At 35.0% G+C, this 20,020-nt stretch overlaps 1 protein-coding gene across 1 annotated transcript in view; it reads left to right on the top strand.

Moving 5' to 3' along the window:
- MAN1A1 (mannosidase alpha class 1A member 1) overlaps positions 1-19,089 on the top strand; it is a 165,676-nt gene extending 146,587 nt beyond the window's left edge. Inside the window, exons 9-13 of the mRNA XM_081293716.1 lie at positions 2,566-2,681; positions 9,660-9,879; positions 10,626-10,798; positions 18,466-18,581; positions 18,949-19,089. Coding sequence (XP_081149842.1) covers positions 2,566-2,681; positions 9,660-9,879; positions 10,626-10,798; positions 18,466-18,581; positions 18,949-19,075 — 752 coding nt within the window. The 3' untranslated portion in view covers positions 19,076-19,089. The remainder of the gene's footprint in view (positions 1-2,565; positions 2,682-9,659; positions 9,880-10,625; positions 10,799-18,465; positions 18,582-18,948) is intronic.
- Positions 19,090-20,020: the final 931 nt, after the last annotated feature.

The following is a 20,020-nucleotide window of genomic DNA, read 5'->3' as shown; positions in this document are numbered from 1 at the left end:
GGGGACATCAGGGAAGGCTTCTCTGAGGAAGTATCCTAGATATGAAGTATGCGCATTTCGGGCAGAAGCCCTGAAGTGGGATGGAGCCTGATATTTTTTTTCAATTTTTTTTTAGTCATACATGACAGTAGAATGTATTTTGACATATAATACATACATGGAATGTACATACATCAATCATATGGTCTATTCTATTCTGCTACCCTTCCTATCCTCCCTACTCCTCCCTTCCTCTCCCATCCTTTCTCTCTATCCAATCTAATGTGACACACTTTTTTTTCTTTTTCTCATTACAACATCATATATGTATTCTGTATAACAATGAGGTTCTCCCTCCATCTTCCATGCAACTCCCCTTCTCCCTCTTTTTCCCTCCCACCTCTCTTCCCTATTTAGTGATAGTCGTCGTCTTATGCTCTTCCTCCCTATCCCATTTTGAGTCACCCCCCTTATATCAGAGAAGACATTCGGCATTTGTTTTTTAGGGATTGGCTAACTTCACTTAGCATAATCTGCTCTAATGCCATTCATTTGCCTGCAAATGCCATGATCTTGTTATTTTTTAGTGCTGAGTAATATTCCATTGTGTATAAATGCCACATTTTTTAATCCATTCATCTACTGAAGGGCATCTAGGTTGGTTCCACATTCTAGCTATTGTGAATTGTGCTGCTATAAACATTGATGTGGGCCTGATATCTTTGAGGAAGGGCCATACAGCAAGTGAATGGAGAGCAAGTGGAACAAGACTGATAATACAGAGAAGATTGAGAGCTTGTAGGGGGGCTTCTTGGTCTTCAGAGACACAGAATTGAAGGGCTTCAAATAATAGATCAGGATTTCTGTAACATTAGTGTGGGGAATAGACTGGAGTGTTACTGCTGTTAGAGCCTCCTGCGCTTGGTGGCAATGTTCTGTATCTTTCCTGTCCAGTGTAGTAAGAGTTACATAGAGCTACTGAGCACTACCATGGCTGAGGAACTGAATTTTCTATTGAATTTAAATACATTTCATTAGACATAGCACACACTACCAGAATGAAAGCAAGAAATTAAGTAATTGCACATTTCAGAGGCAGAGGTAGGAAATAGTGGTGGCTTGAACCAGGAAGGTACTGGTGAGGAGAGAGGAGGGTAAATGGATTCAAGAGATAGGTGGGAAGTAAAATTTAGAATTTGGGAATTCATTGTGTGTAGAAACAAAAGAGAGAAGTAGTAAAGAATGACTACTTGGTTTCTTTTTTGTAGTACCCAGGTCCTCGCATGCTAATCAAGCACTGGACCACTGGGCTATACTCTTAGCCCCATTGACTACCAGATTTCTAAGGGTATAGATGGGAGGATGGAGACTTGGGCAGAAGATAAAGCTCAGGAGGAAAAGATAATGAATTCAGTATCTAGTCTCTTTGATTTTAGATGCCCATATAGAATTCCAAGTGGAGTTGTTGGGAAGGCATCAGAATAGTTGCCCCCCCTCCCTATTTCCCCCTCTCCCTTTCTCCCCCTCTCCCCCTCTTCCTCTCCCCGTCTTCCTCTCCCTATACTTACACCCCTCTACATGTATATATGTATGGTTTATTTTGTATAACTATGTCAACAAGTAAAGATTTTATTTTTAAAAAATAGATAAACAAGTTCTGAGTTATAAAACTTAAAAGGCTATCTTGTCTATCTCAAATTCTCTGAATTTTCTAGAAATTATGTTTTAAATAGGTTGCATTTTTTGGTTTATAAACAAATATGCTTGAAAAATAAAAAATATTAATTCAAGCCATAGGGAAAAACATATATATGTCTTTGGTATTCTATGATGTCGAGTAGGCAGATCCTAACATGAGGCCCTGTGTGGGCTGTGGAGTCAGATGGCACTGATCAATGTTGTAGTCTCATTTAGCTTCTCTAAGCCTCAGTTTTCTTGCTTTTAAACTCAAGATATGGGCCTACAGTTATAGGGGGTTGGTTGTATTTCCAGTGGGTCGGGCATAATAAATGGCAGTGGAAATAGATTGTAAGAATGAAGCTTTAGGAGGAAACACTTCTGCTGCCCGATCTTCTTTCTTTCTATCCCCACCTCATCAGTTTTTAACCTTTCAGATTCATAGCACTAGAAAACTTATCAAATAAAAAAATAATAATAATAATAATAAAAGGCAAGAGCCTAAGGAGTGTCTTGTTTTACTAGTCACTTCTTAAGATTTGCTCATACTCATAGGTTTGACAGAATTTTATATTATCCAGAAATAAAACAAATAAAAGTTTATTGAAATACATACTGTGAAGCATTTTTAATTTGGTATTTTTAACTAAATTTTTAGAATTAGGTATCATTACATATCTTTTATCATCATGTTTACGAACTACTCTGGTAATTATTAAGAGCATATCACATTAATTCACAGTCCATCTGCTTATTTCAGAATATCTGAAAATAAGAGATTTGTTGAAATTCAAATGTAACAAGCTGCCGTCGACACGGGTTTTTGCACCCTAGTTGCTAATGTGATTTCGCTGCATTATCTGAATTAAAAGCTGAGTCACTCTGAAATTCATTCCCCTCTTTTTTCAGATCATGTGTCAGTTGGAGGACTTGGAGACAGCTTTTATGAATATTTGCTCAAGGCATGGTTAATGTCTGACAAGAGAGATCTGGAAGCTAAGAAGATGTATTTTGATGCTATTCAGGTAACCTGATATTTAAATCATCTTCGCCACTCAGCTCTAACTTATAACTTGCATATTAATCAAGCTTTAATGAAAAAATGAAATACTACATGAGTGGGTTACGAAATTATTTCCTGTGAGGCAGAGTGCAGTGTCTGCCAATATAATTGTAACAATAGTTATCATAGGTGATATTCTTAGTTCTAATTTTTTTTTTGGTGTTTTGTTGTTGTTGTTGTTGTTTGTTTGTTTTGGTGGGTTAAACCCAGGGCCTTGTGCATGCTAGGCAAGATATAGCTCTACCAACTGAGCTATATCTCCAGCCCCTATGTCCTTAGTTCTAATAGAGCAGTTGTAGGATTTTAGCATGGTTCAAACCTCACAAGCCATGTGTCTAAAAAAGAGTCATGCATCACGTAACATTTCAGTTAGTGACAGACTGTATATATGACAGTGAGCCCTGTAAATTATATTGCCTAATGACGTCAATGCTTAGTTTGTACACTCCATGATATTCACACAATGAAATCATCTAACTGCACCTTGCTCAGAGTATATCCCCTCACTAAGAAAAGCAAGACTGTATTCTTCATGAATATGAGTTCCCTTTCTTGAGCTATATATTAAATTATTGGAGAAAATCTTGAATTTATACTCTGAAAATTGACTAAATTAAAATTGCCCAAGATTATAGACAATCTCAAAGTAAACGTGTTTCCAGAGATAAATGGACAGTACTGAAAAGAAATCTACACATAAAAATCTCAACAAACTGGTATTTAAGGAAAGCTTATTAAGAGCTTCAAAAATCATAATACAGGAGGAGTAAGAGAGAACCAGTACGTGTTAAACTGTGTACTGTGTGTTGAGCTGTGTGATATGTAGGTGTTTTTAATGAAGTGAGGAGTTGTAATTTTCTTTCTCATAGTACTTTAAATATTCACCCAAATTTACAGATAAGGTTGTCGAGCCTCAGAGAGGTTATGTGACAACCGAATTCAAACTAAAATTTGTCAACATTTGCCCCTTTTTATTTTACCACTGTGGATTTATTTGTGAATAAGAATCCCCATACTATATTTAAGGGTTTATTTATAGGCAATAAGTTACTAAGATAAATTAGAAATTACTTAGTATAGTCTATAGGAGGTAGCTAGTAAAAAGTAAACTAAGAAACACTACCAATGAAACACAAGGAGAAAAATTAAAATAAGATTAGGATGTAACAGATTTAAGAAAAGAATTATTTTATATAAAGTACTTGAACATGTACCCCAGTTTTCAGAAACAAAATTTTTAGCAGGATTGGGTCCCTTTGTGATTAGGAATTGTGGATGGTTAATTCACGTATATTCTTTAAATATTAATCGTTATCAAGATTTCTCAATAGTATTATTAAATTGTGACTAAATCCTCAGAAAATTGATCTTTTTCTTGACTGCTTTGAACTGTTCTCTTTTTTTCAATCCATAGTATTAATTCATAAGAAAAAAATGAAAATGGCCACTAATGTAGCTGCTGTTCTAAATTTGATCTCTCTGACAAGAGTTTTGGATGATTTTGACATAGGTGGATTTATTGTTTAAACATAAATGTAGTTTATATTTATAAATACTTTGATTAAATGGATTGAATATTCTATTGGTAGATCACTGGGAGCTTCACTAAGCAAAGCACATACAGTTAGTTACTCCATGTACAGGAATCATGAATACCTTAGCTAGAACTTTGGCCTTTATTTGGCCCAGCCTTTATTAAGGACATATGATGTACATCAGAAACAAATTAGGAGCTAGAGAGAAATAGAGACAAAAAATGAACTGGAAAAACTTTCATGGCAAAACTTTGTTCTTAGAGTTATTGTGTTTCCCATAGTTTGGTTTTCCAATTGTCATATATTTCAAAAGCCAATGTATTTCTCTGTTCCTCTCCACTAATTTCCATGGGTTTCTGTCACTTACAAGCAATGGGATCCTTATTAATAAACTGTCTTGAGAGGTTGTAAATAAATGCACACATTATTTTGCTTCTTAAAAAAAAAGGGACTTCTCGATTATTAGGAAAAGCTTTTTCTATTTTTTATTAATTTATTTATTTATTTTGAATCCAAGAAAGATTTATTTTCATATATATAATATATATATATATATATATATATATATATATATATGACAACAGACTGCATTACAATTCTTATTACACATATAGAGTACAATTTTTCATATCTCTGGCTGTATACACAGTATATTCACAAAATTCGTGTCTTTCATACCTGTACTTTGGATAATAATGATCATCACATTCTACCATCATTAATAACCCCATGCCCCCTCCCTTCCCCTCCAACCCCTCTGCCCTATCTAGAGTTCATCTATTCCTCCCATAGCTCCCGCTAAGATTTATTTTCATAGTCAGCTGGGCTGAGAAGTTTGGTCTTAACAACTTTTTGTCAAACTTACCTGCCTCCCTCCTTCCCTCTCCTGTCCTTCCATCCCTCCCTCCTCCCTCCCCCCCCCCATTTCTTTTTCTCTCTTTCTTGTTTTGTCTCACTTTGTTGCGCAGCCAGGAAAAGCTTTTTAGATATACAGTACTACCTTTGGGTACTTTCAAAATTGAATTCCCCAAAAAGGAAATCATTGCTGAAATATTCTGTTTTGAGATGGTTAAGAGAATATAGTGGACAATGTAAATACTCATTAATATAATATGTATTTTTAAACAGTATGCTCATTTGAAGTATCTCTTCTTTGTACAACACAAATCATGCTGTAAATACTTTTTATATTTTATGGGAATAAATAAAAATAAAGAAATGATTGTCTTCTAACAAAAAAAAAAATAGGATATTGCCCATTGCCCATGTGGTCTTACCCTCATTTGGTAACACTAGAAAACTCCTTCCTATAAAGTTTATTTTTCCTCCTTCTTATAGGATTTCAGGTTTTGTCTAGGGAATTCTTAATGTGTTATAATTTCTACTATGTCATCTTCTAATTACCATACTGGCAGACATTTTAATTATTCTAATATTAAGGTGGCCCTCTTAAAATTAGAATCTTAAGATCTCAATATTCCAAGAAGGACGGCTTTAAAATATTCTTTTTTAATATTTCCTTTCAGTTTCTGGAACTCTACCCATGCAACTTTAGTATATTCTGTTCAGACAAATCATTACCAGGAAAACTCATTAAGAATACATGAAGTCAAAGTGTTTCCTGTTTGTCTTAATAGCAAAAACATTTTCAACCCATTTCATATTTTCAACTTAGGGAGAAAAGGTAGAACAACTAAACTTCTGATTTTGAGAAGTACCAATGTCATATATGACAAAATTTCTTTCTGCTAAATTGTACTTTAAAAGATCATCATACATCTATAGTCCCAACTACTTGGGAATATGAGCCAGGAGGATCTCTTGAGTCCAGGAGTTCAAGGCCAGCCTAGGGAACATAGGAAGACCCTGTCTTTAAAAAAAAAAAAAAAAAAATCATCACTATCAAGGGGAGGATGCCTTCCATTATCATTCAGGATAGTTGAGTTACTGAAGATATGGTTACTTAGTTTTAGCTTCCAGTGGATTCTGGAAACCATTTAATCCCAGAGGGATATGTTTTCTTTGGTTGGTTTAACAACAAAATACTTTGAGATTTCAGCAGGTTGTTCTGGCCCTGTTGAGAGGCCACTCTTAAGAATCTACAATAGTGAATGATACCTGGACAGATGTTTTTCAAACATGGAAGGATTAAACCACAGAATAGGTAGTTCCTTTCTAATCAATTCTCCATAGCCTTAATATAAAAATTTATTAGAGTCACTAAAGACTATTTTTCATTCTTTTTAAAAATATTTTTCTAGTTATAGATGGATACAACACCTTTATTTTGTTCATCTATTTATTTATTATTTATTAATTGTACTTTCCAATTTATTTATTTTTTATTGATTTTTTTAAAAATGAATGACAGTGGAATGCATTACAATTCATATTATACTTATACAGCACAATTTTTCATATCTCTGGTTGTATATAAAGTATGTTGACACCAATTCGTGTCTTCTTACATGTACTTTGGATAATGATGTCTATCACATTCCACCATCCTTGCTAATCCCCTGCCCACTCCTTTTTCCTCCCACCCCTCTGCCCCATCTAGAATTCATCTATTCCTCCCATGCTCCCCCTCCTACCCCACTATGAGTCAGCCTACTTATATTAGAGAAAACATTCGGCATTTTGGGGGGATTGGCTAACTTCACTTAGCATTATCTTCTCCAACGCCATCGAACCCAGTGCAAGCAAGTGCTCTACCGCTAAGCCACAACCCCAGTCCCAACTATTTTTCATTCTTTATACTTACTTACATTTTCCCATTTCCACACAAAACCATTGCTTTGAAGATCTTGGAACTTCATTATAGTTTACTTTAGGGAGTGGCCTAGTTGGTCAGAATCCTGCCAAAAATAATATAGCACTTTATTCAGGATCCATAACATGGTAATAATGTTTCTCTAATATGTGCTCAAAAGCTATTACTCTTGCCATGTAGAAAGAATAATTTCTTGGGTGATGAACAAGTATCTGCTTGAAGGACTTTATTGCAATTTGCGTTATGAAAAGTGTAAATAGCTAAGATGTTCAATTGCATTAAATAAGAATGAAATATTAATGTAATAACTAAATCATCAATAAAATTAGCTTAACCACAGTTAATGAGCACAGTAGCATGTTCATTTATTTTGTAGCCATCTTGATTTCATTTGTTTATTTCTAATAAAGGTAGAAAGGTTTTATCTACTTGTGTATTCATTTTAATTCATTCTTCTCTATCTACTATTCCCAAGTATGCTTCCTGAAAATCCTTCTTTGTGTTTGTGCTAAACCTCCTTTCATTTTATTTTATGTTTTAATTTTTTTTATTTTTTCCATATTTTTATCGATGATAGTTGTACATAATGATGGGATTTGTTGTTACATATTCATACATGCACACAATATAACAGTATAATTTGGCCAGTATCACTCCCCAGAGCTTCCCACCTCTTTCCCCTTCTTCCACCTCTTGGTCCTTTTCCTCTATTGATCTCTCTTTCATTTTCATATTTTATTCCCCACCTCTCTTTTCCTTTTTCCTCTCTACTTTCTGTATATAAGAGAAAACATGGGGCTGGGGATGTGGCTCAAGGGGATGTAGTGTGCTCGCCTGGCATGCGTGCAGCCCGGGTTCAATCCTCAGCACCACATGCAAACAAAGATGTTGTGTCCGCCGAAAACTAAAAAATAAATATTAAATATATCTCTCTCTCTCTCTCTCTCTCTCTCTCTCTCTCTCTCTCTCCTTTAAAAAAAAAGAAAAAGAAAACATCTCTTGACCTTCTGAGTTTTACTTATTTCACTTTACATAATGGTCTCTAGTTCCATTCATTTTCCTGCAAGTGGCATAATTTTGTTTTGTTTTTTTATGGTGGAATAAAATGTCATTGGGTATGTATACCATATTTTTTTTATTCATCCATTGAAGGACACCCAGGTTGGTTACATAGTTTGGATATTGTGAATTGTTCTACTATAAACATGAGTGTGCATGTATCCCTGGGGCACAATGACTTTAATTCTTAACAATAAATACCAAGGAATGAAATCCTTCTTTTTTGATAGTAGTGATAAGTATAGACACAATCATGGTCTGTTTCCCTCTGTTATATAATGGAGGGAACACTTTCTATTAGAGAAAATGGAAACTAATATAAACCAAATACTTTATTTTTGCTTTCTAAAATATAAGGATTATTATATTTCTCTGTCTAGATTTATTTCTATTTTCTTTTTTTCTTCATCTAGTTTTTAAAAATGTCATCAGTCCTTGAGCAGAAGTAAAATATATTTTCTAATTCACTTTTTTTAAATTTTAGTTGTTGATGGACCTGTATTTATTTATTAATTTTTATGTGGTGCTGAGAATCAAACCCAGTGCCTCACACATGCTAGGCAAGCACTCTACCACTGAGCCACAACCTCAGCCCCTTTCTAATTCATTTCTAATTGGTGTATTATAATTGTGCGTAATAGTAGGATTCATTATTCCATATTTGTACATGCATATAACAATTTGATCAATCTCATTCTTCAGTACCTTCCTTTGGTCTCTCCTGCTCCCTATAAGTCATTTTTGTAAATGTTAGCATTTCTCTCATATTTAAATATCTTTATTCTTTTTTAAAATTATCGACTTATTATACACTAATGTGCTTTTCAGTAGAATGATTAGGAAAGAACTTGACTCAACAGTTACCACACTGGAGATATAAATGATGACAAATGACCTTTACCAAATGCCAATTTCAAACTGACTGCTTTATAAATACAATATTTCAGACTTCTCTCAGTAGATAGTATTATTCCCGTTATATGAATAAGAACACTGAGATTTAGAGCTATAATGAGCAAATTACCCACAGAGTTCAGAAGAGGTGTCCAGGCGAGAATTTGAAGCCAGTTAATCTAACTCTAGAATAGCCTCTCTTTGCATCTCTATTTTGCTACCTTTCCTGGTTGAAGGAAGGAAAGAAAGAGTAATGCCATCAGCCTAGATCCTATTAAAAGTATGCTTTATTCATCATCTCTAGTAAGACCTGGATTTTGAGGTGTTTCACCATTTGTGAACATAAAAAATGCCAACTGTCTCTACCACACCAGTGGCCTGTCTTTGAGAAGGGGATGGATTTGGGGTTTTGAGGATAACATATTATATATTTGGTCACAGAACAAAACAAAATCGACATCGTTGGCCCAACCATGTACATTCTAACTAATCAAACTAAAAAGGGCATTAGCTAGAAGAAGCACACCAAAAGCAATGACGTAACATTTATGGTTAAATTGGATTTGTAACACCAAACTCAAACTATATGTCATTTTTTAATTATAGTATAATAATACTGTAGAATTTAGTATAAATTTGAGAAGACATTACACAATGTTAAAATAAGTATTACTTTCAGGCCATTGAGACTCACTTAATCCGCAAGTCTAGCGGGGGACTGACTTACATCGCCGAGTGGAAAGGGGGCCTCCTGGAACACAAGATGGGTCACCTCACCTGCTTTGCTGGAGGCATGTTTGCGCTTGGGGCAGATGGAGCACCTGAAGCCCTGGCCCAACACTACCTTGAACTTGGGGCTGAAATTGCACGTACCTGTCATGAATCTTATAACCGCACCTGTGAGTACATGTTATTCTTCATTTATAATCCATTCCCCCATTCCTTGAGTTCATTTTGGTAAGGAACTTTGTCATTGTGTCCATCAAAAGAATATCCACTGGGCCTGGTGAAACAGATGACCACAATTAATATCTCTATATGTTTACTCTAAAAGGCACTGCTTTTATGCTTAAAAGCATATATCCTTAGTTTGCCAAGTAACAAAAATCAAGGCCTAAAGACTAAGCCAGCCTAACTTACTGACCCTTCCTTTAGCTCAAAAACATTGAGTAAGGGTCTCTGACCCAGTACAAAAAGAAACCATTTTATAAAGCAGTATTAACACTTTCCACATATCTCTCCATAAAACAGACTATGAATCTGGCTGGCTTTCTTTTTATAAAACATGAGCTTTAACTGGTCTTTTGTGACAAAAATGACAGAATTCTTAGCCACTGAGTTTCCAGCTAACTCGTAAGGTTTATTATGGTGACTTGTGCTCACCTAATGGATACTCAGTAAATGGGGGTCAATGAAAAAAAAATACAAAATTGTTAATATTTTATGAAGTTGATTCTTTTAGATAACTAAATTTGGAAGTATATTGAATATTGTGCATCATATAATGTTTATAACTAATACAAAAAAATGATTATTTTGGCAATCTGTCTTGAATGTTGTTAAGTATTTTCTAGTCCTATTGAAGTTATAGACACAAAGCATTGTACAAACAATTATCCTTGTTAACCTGTTGCATGTCCATTAGTTATGAAACTGGGACCAGAAGCTTTCAGATTTGATGGCGGTGTCGAAGCCATTGCTACAAGGCAAAATGAAAAATACTACATTTTACGACCAGAAGTGATTGAGACTTACATGTATATGTGGCGACTGACTCATGATCCTAAGTACAGGAAATGGGCGTGGGAAGCTGTAGAGGTGAGGCTTTAATTTGCATATTTCTTACAGATCAGTGTCTCAATGAAAAATGTTCACCAGTACCTATAAATGTGTCAACTCAACTTTTCTATGTAAAGCTTTCAACAGTTTTTTTTTTTTTCCAGTTAAGTCCCTCCCTCCCTTTGGCTTCAGTTTTGCTTTATAAAACACTGATATAAGGATACTACTGTTAGACTGGGTATTGACGAAGATATGTAACATTACGTTCCCATGACTACAGAAAAAAAATGGTCACTTATTTCCAGAAAGGGTTGCTGGCAAGTTGGGGATATTCACCCCTGTTTTGTCTGTTTTAAGAAATTGCACAGATACATGTGTTTTTGAGTTGGTCTTGGGGTTTTAAATGATAGTATACACTTTTACTTCAGAGCAAATTAACTATTTCAATTAACTTTTAGAAAGAATTTACAGAAGAAATACTTTGGCCAGGCATGGTAGTACGTGCCTCTGATTCCCAACTATTTGGGAAGGCTGAGGTAAGAGGATGGCAAGTTTGAGGCCAGCCTGAGCAATTTGTGAGACCCTGTCTCAAAATAGAAAAATTACTTTGTCAAAGAGTATTCCTTTACTATTCTCAGATTTCTCTGAGTATCTGTAAACTTGTCATGTGTTCTTGTGTGTCATTTTAATTGTCTGTCATCTCCTGGGTCTTTTCCTGCTAAATATGGTGTATTTTCTTTCTAAACTAACCTATTGGACATTTTGTGTGCTAGAGGCCAGAGGAGGTGCCCTCCAGGATATGCATCAAACAATGTCTAATTTTAAAAGCTATTATTCTCTAAAGAAGTGGGAGGAAATTCAGGGAATAAGAACAAGAAACTGCTTTAATTACAGTCTCATTCTCTAATGCTCTTTGTTAGACAGTCAGCTTTCTTTAAAAACTGTCCTTAGGAATAACTTCTTCTCTCAGGAAATCTAAAATGAATACTGGCTTTGTGTGGAATTTAACTAATATCTTGGAAAGCCTTTGATGAATCTTACTTATTATCCTCTTCACTTACTGTGTCTTATCATGAATCATCAGTCATTTTAAGTAATAACATTTTAAGTAAAAAATGCAAAGTTCTCTAATTGTGTTCATTCAGTAGTAATTCCAATTTCTTTAAATTCCTGTTTTATTTTTTCTCTGAAAAAAAATGTGTTTAAATTGAAGTTCACCTAAGCTTTAGTGATAGGGAATTATTTGGTCTTGAATTTACCAGCAACTTAATTATGAATTTAAGTCACATCTTATACTTCATCAAATCTAATACATTACAATTTGTAAAAAAAAAAAGAATCATTATTTAATATGCCATTAAATAAGAGCAAGCAACACTACCGATTACAACATGACACACCAAGTTTATAGAAGTTAAAATGTGAGAAATGTTTGAAAGAGATGTAATCAAAAATGGGAGGAAATAGATCTCTGTTGCTAACTGGGCAGGAAGCTTTGGTTTGCTTGATTCTTCAAGGGACTTGTTTGTGCAATACAAAGGTTGGTTTGGGTGTTAGGATTTTTATCTCATATCAGCTCTTTAGCATAACATAAGATGCAAAAGTGTTTCCCCATATCATAACACAGGATTCCCCCTGTTTTTGCTTCCAGTAACTTCTGCTGGAAATTGAGATATAATGGTGAGCAAGAATCCTTAGAAGGCATGGCAGCACTTGCTTTTTTTCTGTGATACATCCCTTTGGTCTTCTGTTCCAGCAGCAGCCCCTACAGACAGTACCCCTGTAACCTGGCAGCTCCAGACTCATGCAGCCAGTGCTTCTGAGCTGTTTTTGACCTAGACTCAGTCTGGCTGCCTGGACCTGAAAGACCACATCTGGAAACCATGTTAGAGAAGGAGGAAGAATTTTTTTCCTAAGCAGCTGACTGTCTGAGTTAGATGGGGATGTTAGCCCCAGAAGCAGCCTTCAACCAATAAGGTTTTAAAGTTTATGGATAACTGTCCTGGGCTTCCTTCTTTAAAAAAATAATTATGTGATGTACAAGATCCTGGGTTCAATCCCCAGCACCACAAAAAAATAAAAAGAATTCTGCAATATTAGTTTCTCGGAGGGTTTTCCGGCAGGAGTGAGCCCCTACTCCATATATTTCATTTGCTCTGCTCCTGTCCCTGTTTCACTCTCTCCACTCACTTCCTGATATCACCTCCTCAACTTCCTGTTTCCAACATTGTCTCATCTTCCATTTTTAAGGGACCCAAATTAAAACATAGGGAGTCACCTAGTTTGTGTTTCTACTCAAGACGACTCCTTGGCATGTCTTTGCCAGACGACTATTCCTCACCAACTCAAGAAGTTTGCAACAAAGGAGAATGTACTACCTGATAAAGTAATTCATTCTGGTTTTGAATGGCTGAAGGTGTTAAATATTTGCTCCTCTGAAGCCAGAATTTACACTGTTCTGAGCTATGGGTTGGGGGAAGGGGTGGACTCTCTTCTATATCTCAGTTGCTTTATTATCTGAAAACAGCACATTCTGCCATCTCTTTACTTTCTTATCCATTCTCTATGTTCTGGTTTCCAACTGTGGTCCTTCAAATCTGCGCAAAAATGTCCCTCAGCCTGAAGTCAATTGTTCTTTTAGTCCATTTATAAACCCTTGGCCAATCCTGAAATTATGGTCAAACAATGTTATCTATTCTAGCTACCATTGAGACATCTCTTATGCTCAGTACCTGTTTGGGTTTACTCTTCTTTCACTTTGTGAAGAACCATTCTTCTATCTTCCAAATACTCTTTTCCCAGCCTTCTGTCACTGACACACTTCATAAACCTGATTTGCATGTCTTAATTAAATATCTTAATAACAATGTCAAATAAGATATGAAAAAGTATGTAATACAGCAGGAAAACCCTGGAGACATCCTCCACAGTGAACAGAAATCCACTAATCAAGGTGTCCAAGCTTTTGTGAACTCACAAAAGTAACAGAAGTAACTTCCAAATGATATTTCTTTTGCTTTTTCTCAGTATCATAATAAACTATATTACATTCCTTGCAATTAAACATCTGACAACTTACAGATGAGCTTTATCAGGAATTAATTATCCATGCACATGCATGTAAATTACGAAGTCATGTCTGCTGGTCTGTAGTAGAGGATAAAGCCTAAGTAAGGGCCAAGTGCAGTAGTGCACGTCTTAATCCCAGCGGCTCAGGAGGCTGAGACAGGAAGATCCTGAGTTCAAAGCCAGCCTCAGCAAAAGTGAGGCACTAAGCAACTCAGTGAGACCCTGTCTCTAAATAAAAGAGGCTGAAGATGTGGCTCAGTGGTTGAGTGCCACTGAGTTCAATCCCAGGTACCCTCCCCCCAACCAAAAAAAAAGCCTAAGTAAGGCTTTTTCTTTTCTTTCTTTCCTCTGGTTTTTTTTTTTTTTTCTTTCTCCAGATATTTTTCTGTAGTCACCTGAACCTAACCCTTTCCATGTGGTCATTCTGACTCTCAGTGATTTTGCTTTCCTCTTCCTGCTTCTGCCTCCCCAGGCTCAGTCCCAGTTTCCAAAGTCTTTTTGATATATTCATGCACTTGGATTCTCTGTTTTCTGCCCCTGAGTTTAAACCCAACTCTAGCAGACAGCCTTAGCAGCATTATTTTTTTTAAATCTCCATGGATTAGTTATTCATCTAATCTGGTCAATGAGAGAAAGCGTTCTGTCTTCACAATCATGGTTCTGACTTAGGATTTAACTGATGCTGCTTGCTGTTTTTTTACCTTGCCCCTCCAAACCCAAAATATGGATTTGTCTTTTGTATTTTGTTCAGAGATTTAGCCATCTTCCTATATCCCCTTCTCTGTGATTAGCACATCCAAGCCACATATGGTTACCAATAATATAATCATTTACACAAAATCCAGGTGATCCCTGTGCCAAAAGCCTGAGTCCCTGCAGCAGACTAGAGAACCCATGATCTGGTCACACTGTGCTGAGGCACAAGACTGCTTCCCCTGTTGAGATATGGGTTCAATCTGGCTTGTGATGGAGGCCCAGGAAAGCTCCTTGTCCCCAGCTTCACATTCGTAAATCTTGAAATTTAGACTTTTGATATGAAGGTATTTCATCTCTTCAAAGTTAAGAATGCCTCTTTTGCATTTTCTCTTTTTAAAAATTATTTTTAATTTACTTAAAAGCTTCAAAAACTGAAAATTGCAAGGCTACTTTGACACTGGCACTTCTTCACCTTGTCTTATTCTTACTTATTCTTATAAGCCTGTGCTGATAAGATGCCCATTACCTGATCAGGGAACCTCTGAGGCCAAGTTAGGAAATGCAGAACTGAGGATTTGCTCTCCCCCTTACCCCCAAAGTTGACTGTGTTCTTGATTCTGTGAGGACTATGGGGGAAAAAGAGTGAACAGGGTGAACTGGAAAGAAAGGCGTCTGAACATTGTCTGCAACCCAAAGCATCTATTTTTCTTCACAAATGAAGGAACTTAAATATCTATAAACAAGAAGAAGGCTGTTTATCATGCCTGGCTCTCTCATTAGCTGATCACCAAGGAAATTCAAGGGAACAACCCAGAAAAGTCTTTATGGTTGAAAGAGTTTTAAGGAAATATCTAGAAACAGGGATTCATTATGGTATGTAATAAGCTTGCCAGTTTCTTTTAAATCCTGATTTTTTTTCCTTTACAAATAATTTTTGGCCTATTCCGTGTATCTGATATTTGGCTTTTTATCAGAAAGTTCTTTTCTCAGGAAAAAAAAAAAGGAATGATGGAAAAAAGAAAAAGGACCTAAGAATTTCCATCTTCAGTCTTATCTCTGATTTGTCTTATTGTCTGGATCTTAGAATGTAATTGAAGCATCTTCTTAGGTTGATTATTCCTTTTTCTGCAGGATTTTTAAAGTACCAAATCATGAGAAATTTTCTTTCTTTATTCATATAACCTGCTAATTAGATTTTCTTTAACCTAATAATTAAATGCTTTTCCTCATGGACTCACATTCTTTCTTCTCTGCAACCAAGATGTGAAAAAATCGATACCCTCATTATCAGTGTCTAAAGACAGAAACTGAGCTCTTGGTGCAGCGTCCCTTCTCATGAGCAGCAAGGGCTACTCCTTGTCTTCTCTTTCCTTTTTTCTGTATCCTTATTCTTAGAGCCTTATTTTCTTCCAAAACCCTTTTCTAGCCAAGGAATTTTTTAAAATTAATATGGCAAACTCAATCTGTGCTTTAAAAAAAAAATAGTATATAACTATACATGTAAAAGAGAGAGGGGTGGGGGAGAGAGGTTCAGAGTAATTCAAGGAAACTAAAAGATAAAATAAAAATGACATGGGATACTAACAGTAAGTTTTTTTATTTTTTCTATTTCATAATAAATATTAAAGTTTTAGTTTTAAACTTTGTTATTTGTCTGCATAGTCTAGAACCAAATTTCAGAAAGCAATTTTTGTGCAATGGGAATTTTTGTTTCACCATATAATTAATAGAATTAATAGGATGTAGTGAACAGAAAATAACTTGCCTAAAGGGAAATACGCTTGGGTATCTAGCAAAACCAGCAGTGTCATCTCAAAGTCCAAACAGCACAAAATATGATTCAAAGTGAATTGAAATTTAAACATAAGATCTGAAAAAAATAAAACTCACAGAAGAAAACATTGGGGAGAAAGCTCCCTGACATTGGTCTTGAATTTTTTTTTTTTTCAATTTGATACTGGGGCAAAGGCAACAAAAGCAAAATAAAACATGTGGGCCTACAGCAGATTAAAAGGTTTCCATACAGCAAAGGAGACAATCAACTAAGTGAAAAAGTGACCTAGAGAAAATATTTTTAGCCATATGTAGGATTTGCATCAAGGGTAGACCACATTTATAATGACGGTCACATAGGATGATAGCTCTCTTAGTTTGTGTAAGTACACTCTTAGTGTTCATACAACAATGATATCATCTAACAGTGCAGTTCTTAGAACATATTCCCATTATTAATTGAGACTTTACTGTATTTGACAAGGATATAATATCCAAAATCTATAAGGAATTCATACAACAATAATGAAAAAGTAATAATCCAATTAAAAGTGGTCAAAGGACTGAATAGACATTTGTCCAAAGAAGATGTACAAATAGCCAACAGATATATGAAAAGAAGTTCAATATCATTAATGATCAGGGAAATAAATCAAAATTATAGTAAGAATCTACCTTGTTCCTATTATTGGCTACTATCAAAAAATTTAAAATAACTAGTGTTCTCAGTAATGTGGACAAAAGAAAACCCCTCTTCATTTTAGTGATGCACGTTGGTATGACCATCATGAAAAACAGTATGAAGTTTCCTCAAAAAATTAAAAATAAAACTACTGTAAAATCCAGTCTACTTCTAGGTATATACTTCTAGGAAATCAGAGATATCTGCACTCTCACATTCATTGATTCGCAAAAGCCAAAATATTGAAACAGCCCATCATATTGAAACAGTGTCCATCAGCATATTGAAACAGCCCAACATATTGAAACAGTGTCGATCAACAGATGAATAAATAAAATGTGGTATATATATACACAATGGAATATTATCCAGTCTTAATAAAAAGAGAGAGAGAAGGGAAATACTGCCATTTGCAAGAACATGCATGAACCTGGGAGACATTATGCTAAGCAGAATTAGCTAGTCACAAAAAGACAAATACTGTATGATACCACTTCTATGTAGAACCTAAAAAAAAAAAAAAAAAAAAAACAGAAGCAGAAAGCACAGTGGTAGTTACAAAGAGCTGAAGGGTAGAGAAGAAAGGGAGATATTGATCAATTGGTCAGATGTTACAAAATTTCATTATAGGGTGAATAAGTTGTAGAAATCCAATGTATAGTATGGTAACTATAACAATAATGTATCAATGGATTTCAGGTATTCTCACCACCACACACACAAAAATAAACAAGTGTGTGATACGTGATAGACATGTTGATTTGCTTGATTGTGGTAGTCATTTCACAATGTGTAGATACATCAAAATATCACATTGTACATCTTAAATATATGCAACTCATATTTGTCAATCATACATCCATAAAGTTGGAAGAGGGTGTATATTTTAGAAATAGTTACCAGCCCCATTTTTCTCATGGCCTTCCATTTTGTTCTTCTAACCCTGTCATCATTATCATTAATTAGCACCCTATAATCAATTTTTTAAAGAAATAAGATGTGACTACAGTAGCAGCTGTTTGGGGTCCAGTGCACTTTCTCAACTAGTGGTTTATAATCTCAGTTGACATCAATAATCTTTCTGAACCAGGAATCAACAAATTTATTTTGTAAGGCCCAGAGAGTACTGTTTGGGACCATACAGTCCCTGTTGCAACTATTATTTTGTACTACAACCTGCCATTTATCCTATGGTCTTTAGTTTGCCATATCCTACTCTAGACCATAGGACAAAATGGTGAAAATAAGTGAAAAATTATTCTAAAACTAATAAAAGTGTTTCTCATTTGTAAGATATATTGCCCATATGTCCTTTGACTTTTCATATTTTATTTATATTTCTGCGTAATGGTTTTTAATTTTTTTCCCTGAAACTGTTAACAAGCTTTCATTAAACTGAATCTTTGTTTTATCAGAATTTAACAACTTAATAATATAATTTATTGACAATCATTTACTGAATTTTCCCCTTCTTTTCATAATTCAGGCCCTGGAAAATCACTGCAGAGTGAAGGGAGGCTATTCAGGCTTAAGGGATGTTTATTTCATTTACGAAACTTATGATGACGTGCAGCAGAGTTTCTTCCTGGCAGAGACACTAAAGTAAGTAAAAATTATTCTAAAACTATATGACTGATGTGCCTGACAGAACTTCTTTGTAGGTGTCTTTAGTGAACACTAATTCAAAATGTCATTCCACACACGACAGTAATTGCTTACAGGTGTTTCCAGTCATTCCAAAGTTCAGTGACTTGAGACTGCTTTGTGTGATTTCATAGACTAACACCAAAGGACAGAGTAAATTACTCCCTATTAATGAGGATATCCCTCACAGTTCTGATAGGCTTGACTTGTCCATGATGCTTCACAAGATGAGTACAGATGCTGAGGGGGTTTTCACTGTGTCTTTGTGGTTTTACAGCCTGACATGGTCTCTTGGGGCTCATATACTCACATTTTTTCTCTCCAGATATTTGTACTTAATTTTTTCTGATGATGATCTTCTTCCACTGGAGCACTGGATCTTCAATACTGAGGCACATCTTCTTCCTATACTCCGTGAAGATAAAAAGGAAGTTGAAGTCAAAGAGAAATAAAAATATATTTTATATTTTACTCTGCTTCATTCCCTTCACTGCATACCTTAATAATTTCTTTTATGGTATCCAGGCACATGATAAACTTTTATCAATAGGTCTGTGATTATTCTAAGTTCTAAAATTGTTTTGCAGTCTTTTATGTTTATTATCATAGGCATAAATGGACCTAAATTTCTTATTCCTTTATTATCTAGCCAGTAGATCCACACGTTTTGTTTGTGTAGTATTTTTTTTCTCTCTTAAGTAACCTCTTATCTCTGGAGTTCATAAAATTGTGATATTATTTTCATTAAATTAATAGAAAGGTATACCAATGACCTCTTAATTACAATTTGATTTGACTGCAAAACTTTTTCCTCCTCTATGAGGAGATGATATCGCTTTAAGCTGTAATGTTTTGCCATGTTGCAAAAAGCCATAATAATAAATTAAATATTAAAAAAGCTTTTTCCTTTTTGATTTTATGTTAATCTGGTTTGTCTATCCACCAGAGAGACAGATCTTATAACTGTGACAGCCTCCTTATGCGGGTCTATCGTTCTTTGATAGAATGTCTTCTAAAATACTCATTCACATTGTAATTCAAATTAGAAAGTCATCCCAGAAGAATCATCTCATGTTGACCTCATTTCATGGGAACTGCAATTCCAATTGCAGTATATTTTTGTTGGTTAATTATATTAGTGTTTCCTGAGTTATGAATTTTTTTTCTTTACTTTTAATGCCCTGTGTCATCTTTCTGGATCGTGTATTGCTTGATTTCTTCCATACCACATAGCAAGGTGAGCTCTGCTATTAATGAATTATACTTTTTTCAAGGGAAACAATTCAACTATTAATGTTCTAGCTTTTGCTTTTAACTGAATATGTAAAGAAATTTGGTTTTGAAAGAAAGGGTGAGAATTTCGTGTAGCTATTAGTTCATTTGTTTACCTTTTGTTT

Source organism: Spermophilus citellus (assembly GCF_964194105.1).
Source record: "Spermophilus citellus genome assembly, chromosome: 5".
In the NCBI taxonomy this organism is placed as follows: Eukaryota; Metazoa; Chordata; class Mammalia; order Rodentia; family Sciuridae; genus Spermophilus; species Spermophilus citellus.
The sequence above is the reverse complement of the archived record's forward strand: the minus strand, read 5'-3'. Positions and strand labels throughout refer to the sequence as shown.